This window comes from Etheostoma cragini, chromosome 12 (assembly GCF_013103735.1).
Source record: "Etheostoma cragini isolate CJK2018 chromosome 12, CSU_Ecrag_1.0, whole genome shotgun sequence".
NCBI lineage: Eukaryota > Metazoa > Chordata > Actinopteri > Perciformes > Percidae > Etheostoma > Etheostoma cragini.
In genome coordinates this window covers 702,764-708,918 of record NC_048418.1, presented here as the reverse complement: position 1 = coordinate 708,918, position 6,155 = coordinate 702,764, and the positions used below count along the sequence as shown (strand labels likewise).

Here is a 6,155-nt window from a genome sequence, read left to right as displayed (position 1 = left end):
GTAAAAATACTCTATTACAGTAAAAGTACTAATACCCTACTGTAAAAATACTCTGTTACAGTAAAAGTACTAATACCCTATGTAGAAATACTCTGTTACAGTAAAAGTACTAATACCCCACAGTAAAACTACTCTGTTACAGTGAAAGTACTAAAACCCCACTGTAAAAATACTCTGTTACAGAAAAAGTACTAATGCCCTACTGTAAAAATACTCTGTTGTACTAATACCCCACTGTAAAAATACTCTGTTACATTAAAAGTACTAATACCCCACTGTAGAAATACTTTTTTACAGTAAAAGTTCTAATACCCCACTGTAGAAATACTCTGTTACAGTAAAAGTACTAATACCCCACTGTAAAAATACTCTGTTACAGTGAAAGTACTAAAACCCCACTGTAAAAATACTCCATCCATCCATCCATCCATCCATCTTCGTCCTCTTATCCGGTATCGGGTCTCGGGGACAGCAGCTCCAGTAAGGGACCCCAAACTTCCCTTTCCCAGACCACATCAACCAGCTCCGACTGGGGGGTCCCGAGGCGTTCCCAGGCCAGGGTGGAGATATAATCCCTCCACCTAGTCCTGGGTCTTCCCCGAGGCCTCCTCCCAGCTGTAAAACTACTCTGTTACAGTAAAAGTACTAATACTCCACTGTAGAAATACTCTATTACAGTAAAAGTACTAATACTCCACTGTAGAAATACTCTATTACATTAAAAGTACTAATACTCCACTGTAGAAATACTCTATTACAGTAAAAGTACTAATACCCCACTGTAAAAATACTCTGTTACAGTAAAAAATCAATAAAAAAATCAATAACAAAATACAAAAACAATAAAATTAAAACCAGAAGATTCCTCAGTAATGTTATCAGTGTGCCTCCTACTCGGTGCACATGCAAATATCAAAAAAACTTAATAATAATAAGTGTCTTAACCCTTCAGAGATATTACTTTTTAAAACCTATTTAAGACCTTAGGACGTGTGTGTGTGTGTGTGTGTGTGTGTGTGTGTGTGTGTGTGTGTGTTCATGTGTTCATGTAATTGTGTTAATGTGTCTGACTCCGTCAGTTGGTGCTTAATTGACTGGCTCCGCCCACCTTGTTAGGGGATTGTTCTCACCTGCTGGGAGTCTATAAATCAGGGTGAGTCCCTGAGATCTGGTTCTCTCCACGTTCCTGAGATCTGGTCCTCTCCACGTCCCTGAGATCTGGTCTTCTCCCCTTGTCCCTGAGATCTGGTCCTCTCCACGTCCCTGAGATCTGGTTCTCTCCACGTTCCTGAGATCTGGTCCTCTCCACGTCCCTGAGATCTGGTCCTATCTCCTTGTCCCTGAGATCTGGTCCTCTCCACGTCCCTGAGATCTGGTTCTCTCCACGTTCCTGAGATCTAGTCCTCTCTTCATGTCCCTGAGATCTGGTCCTCTCCACGTCCCTGAGATCTGGTCTTCTCTCCATGTCCCTGAGATCTGGTCCTCTCTCCATGTCCCTGAGATCTGGTCCTCTCTCCATGTCCCTGAGATCTGGTCCTCTCTCCACGTCCCTGAGATCTGGTCTTCTCTCCATTTCCCTGAGATCTGGTCCTCTCTCCATGTCCCTGAGATCTGGTCTTCTCTCCATGTCCCTGAGATCTGGTCCTCTCTTCATGTCCCTGAGATCTGGTCCTCTCTCCAGACTGGCAGGTTACCCCCCAGCTGGGATCGGTGAGTCCCAACACCCACGTTACACTAACGTGTGTGTATATGTGAACACATGTTGAATTGTTGTCCTCGGGTCAAATTGACCCGTTGTCCTATATCAATGTTCTTTTTAATTCCCCAAAATAACATGATTGATTCCACCCAACGCTCTTTGCCAAGTACAAATCTCTACTTTCATTAATTTTGGGGCGTCTTATTCAATTTTATAGCATTGTAAAACAAATGGAAGTGTTTTTGAAATAGTATTGAGTAAAAGTTGACATATTCCAGTCTGTGATTATCATCAACATCCATTCCTTTAATTTTAGTCTCAATAATTCCTAATTTCTGCTTTTCTAACTCAAACATTAGGTAGAATTTCCTATAAATGAGGTTTATTGATGACAAACATTGAAAAAAGGGACAAAAACGTAAAAAGGCCAATATTATCTGTATATTATTGGTTTTGTGCAATAACACCGACTTAAACAATAATGTGTAATACTCTGCTGCTACTGATTCTATTATCGCCCATACTTATTATTATTCTTCCACCAGATTTACGTCCCGCTACTAGTCCCGGAGCGTTGCCAACACGCGCACACAAAATACATCGAAATTAGTGTAATGAGCGTGAATGGTGTGCTATGACTTTTCTTAGAGATTTGCTGCACGGTTTTCACGAAATCGGCACAAAACTGTGAATGTCTCGTAGACTTGAATGGGAAACGTTTGGGAAATCCCTCAACATCGCTCCAAACCCCCCCTCTTTGGGACCATGCTGTATCGCCATACTTTAACGTAGAAACATGATTACAAGTTTAAATTGAAGACCAGACCTTTGCGTTTATTGGGCTGAATGGGCGTTCAGATATCAAGCACGGTTTCTCCCAAATCCCAGTTGACGTATCGTCCCGTTTTCAGACCGGCTCAGATTTTCCAATGTGTGTGTATGTGGCGGAATGTTCGGAGCTAGAGTGGAGGACAGAGTGGCGGGATTAAAAAAATCATCTTGGTTCTCTCTGTATAACTTGCTCCCACGCCAACAATTCTAACTAGTCATGGCCGATTTATACATCAAAACGTAGGTATTCTTGTCTAGTTTCAGCTTATGTGCTCGTTTATGCTATACGAATTATATTTTTTGCTCAGCGACCTTTCAAATGACAAGAGTTCCCCAATCTTCCTCCATTCGCCGCCATGTTAAACATCGTCCACATTTCTGAGCAGAACGCAGAGTGAAGCACTTTTTAACATCGCTGATACGCCCACATTTATAACTTTATATCAATAAATATTATATCAATAAGTTCACAAAGGCCTTTAGGTGCTCAGGTTATTTTACTGATCTCTTGTATCCTGTTGATGATATAATCGTTTGTCTCAGAGCTGGTTCAGTGTCTGACTAGCTGGAGACACAGCTGACAGGTACAGCCGCTGCATCGTTAACTGATTACAGATCAAAGAGATGACATCACAGAGATCAAAGACTTCCTGGCTGCGTTTACAAACATGGCCACTGGTAGTTCGTATCCATTAGCAACCATTTCAGTCTATGTCAATTGTTTGCTGTTGTCTCCACAGCTGATTTTACAACAGAGGGAAAAAAGACATTTCGTGTGTATGTGTGTGTGTTTTAAGTTTTATTGCTATTTGGATGTGCACCAAGTAGGAGGCACATTTTTATATTTCTGTGGAATTCAATATTTATTCATTATTACTGTTCACCATTACAACTCCTTAACTATGTAAACACCGTACATATCCACACTCCTCATGTTTCATTATTCATATTTCTACTCTGACATTTATATACTGTGACACAACATTTCCCTTTGTGGGTTGATAAAGTATTTCTGATTCAGATTTAGTACTTTTACATAAGTAAGACTTTGACTGTAGTGTTAAAGCGTCTCGCTTGACTCCGCCCACCTGTCTTCTGCTTAATTATCTTTTTCCTTCCATACTACGTCTGTTTTGCGTGTATTCTCGGGTTTATAACTATTTCAGAGTTGTTAAAATGTAAAAAAAGGCACCTCTCACACAAATTACACATGTTATAAATGTTTGTTTAATCCATAATGCATAATCAAGAGCTACAAAATGCCATAAAGACAGAATATTACTACAAAAGGACACAAAATGCTTTATAAAGTGACACAAAATGCCTAAAAAAGACAGAATTTTACTAAAAACAGACACAAAATGTCTGAAAAGATAAAATATTACTACACAGACACAAAATTCCAAAAAGACACAAAATGCTTAATAAAGACAGATTATTACTACAAAAACACACAAAATTCCAAAAAGACACAAAATGCTAATAAAGACAGACTATTGCTACAAAAAGACACAAAATGACAAGAAAACGAAACAGAATTCCTAAAAAGACAAAATATTACTACAAAAAGACAGTCTGGGGCAAGTGGACCAGACCCTGGTAGGACGGGGTTAATGGACCAGACCCTGGTTCCTCCATGTTCTGCTACTTTTTGTTGTGCTTTTTACTCCACTACATTTAGTAGTTTATTAATGTTCCATATATATAACACTACTAATTAAATAAAATGTTTAAGTTTCTCATACATCAATCAAAAAAATCAATCAATCTACTACTAGTACTATAGATACTATAACTGCTTATGCAGTACTTTAGATGTAGATAATTGGGCACAAGTACCCTGGTTGGGTATCTCTGTGGTAGAGTACCTGCAGCAGGTCTCTGCTGCCCTCTGGTGGGCACACTCAGAATCACATAGTATATCTACTGTAAGGACAACACGATTTTTTAACAATTTATTTGTATGATACAGCTGCAAATATGCTTCTGGTCATTGTCATGTTGGAAGACCCGGCCTCGACCCATCTTCAATGCTCTAACTGAGGGAAGGAGGTTGGTCCCCAAAATCTCCCAGTACATGGCCCCGGTCCTCCTCTCCTTAATACAGTGCAGTCGCCCTGTCCCATGGGCAGAAACCCCCCCCCCCAAAGCATGATGCTACCCCCCCATGCTTCACAGTAGGGATGGTGGTCTTGGGATGGTCCTCATCATTCTTCTTCCTCCAAACACGGTTAGTGGAATTATGACCAAAAAGTTCTATTCTGGTCTCATCTGACCACATGACTTCCTCCCATGACTCCTCTGGATCCTCCAGATGGTCGTTGGCAGACTTTAGACGGGCCTGGACATGGTCTGGTTTAAGCAGGGGAACCTTCCGGACCATGCAGGATTTCCAACCATGACGTCTTAGTGTATTACCAACAGTAACCTAGGAAACGGTGGTCCCAGCTCTTTCCAGGTCCTGGACCAGCTCCTCCCGTGTAGTTCTGGGCTGGTTTCTCATCTTTCTTAGGATCAGTGAGACCCCCCGAGGTGAGATCCTGCATGGAGCCCCAGTCCGAGGGAGACTGACAGTCATGTTTAGCTTCTTCCATTTTCTAATGATTGCTCCAACAGTGGACCTGTCCTCACCAAGCTGCTTGGACATGTCCCCGTAGTCCTGTCCAGCCTTGTGGAGGTCTCTAGAGTCTTTGGACAGCTCTTTGGTCTTGGACATGTCCCCGTAGTCCTGTCCAGCCTTGTGGAGGTCTCTAGTGTCTTTGGACAGCCCTTTGGTCTTGGCCATGTCAGTAGTTGGATTCTTACTGATTAACGACCTCAAACAGGTGCATTTAATTTAGTATAATAAATGGAGTGGGGGGGGGGGACATTTTGAAGACAGACTAAAAGGTCTTTGAGGGTCAGAATTCAAGCTGATAGACAGGTGTTCAAATACTTATATACAGCGGTATCATACAAATAAATAGTTATAAAATCATCCATTGTGATTTCTGGATGTTTTTTAAGATTATGTCTCCCGCAGTGGACATGAACCTACGAGGACATCAGACCCTCCATGATTTCTAAGTGGGAGAACTTGCAAAATAGCAGTGTGTTAAATACTTATTTTCCACACATACGTCATTATTTGTAAATAATAAAAAACAAAATGTAATTTAACAATGACATCTAGCCTAGATTTACTCAATGTTTTTCATTATAAAATAAAATGAGTTAATTATTATCTGACAATAGCAAATAAGTTATTTACTTGGTGTTTTGTTTATTTTTTAATTGGTTATTATTTATGTTGATTTAAAATAGAATTCAGATAACACTTTTTAAAGTATTAAAAAAAGGGTTTTAAATGTACAACAATGCCTCATTTGTAGCCCTGATGTCCACGAACCTCTTATAAAGTCACAATGTGATTGTTTGTATATATTTTTATATATATCACATTTTTGTAACTTTTAAAAAAAATTAAGAAATATACACAATATAAATATATATATTTTTTAATTAAATTACATTTTCATTTGTATTTGTAATGCAAAATAACCAAATTTTAATAACAAATGTTCTGTGTGATGCTGTGTCCACTAGAGGGCAGCAGACTACTATCTGAAGTCTCTTTATATAGACC

The 6,155-nt window shown here is 39.7% G+C and overlaps 1 protein-coding gene across 1 annotated transcript in view; it reads left to right on the top strand.

Annotated features, from left to right (window-relative positions):
* Positions 1-5,561, top strand: part of LOC117953950 (prohibitin-2-like) — a 27,119-nt gene extending 21,558 nt beyond the window's left edge. The window contains exons 5-6 of the mRNA XM_034887366.1: positions 4,153-4,168; positions 5,553-5,561. Of these exons, the coding sequence (XP_034743257.1) occupies positions 4,153-4,168; positions 5,553-5,561 (25 nt within the window). The remainder of the gene's footprint in view (positions 1-4,152; positions 4,169-5,552) is intronic.
* Positions 5,562-6,155: the final 594 nt, after the last annotated feature.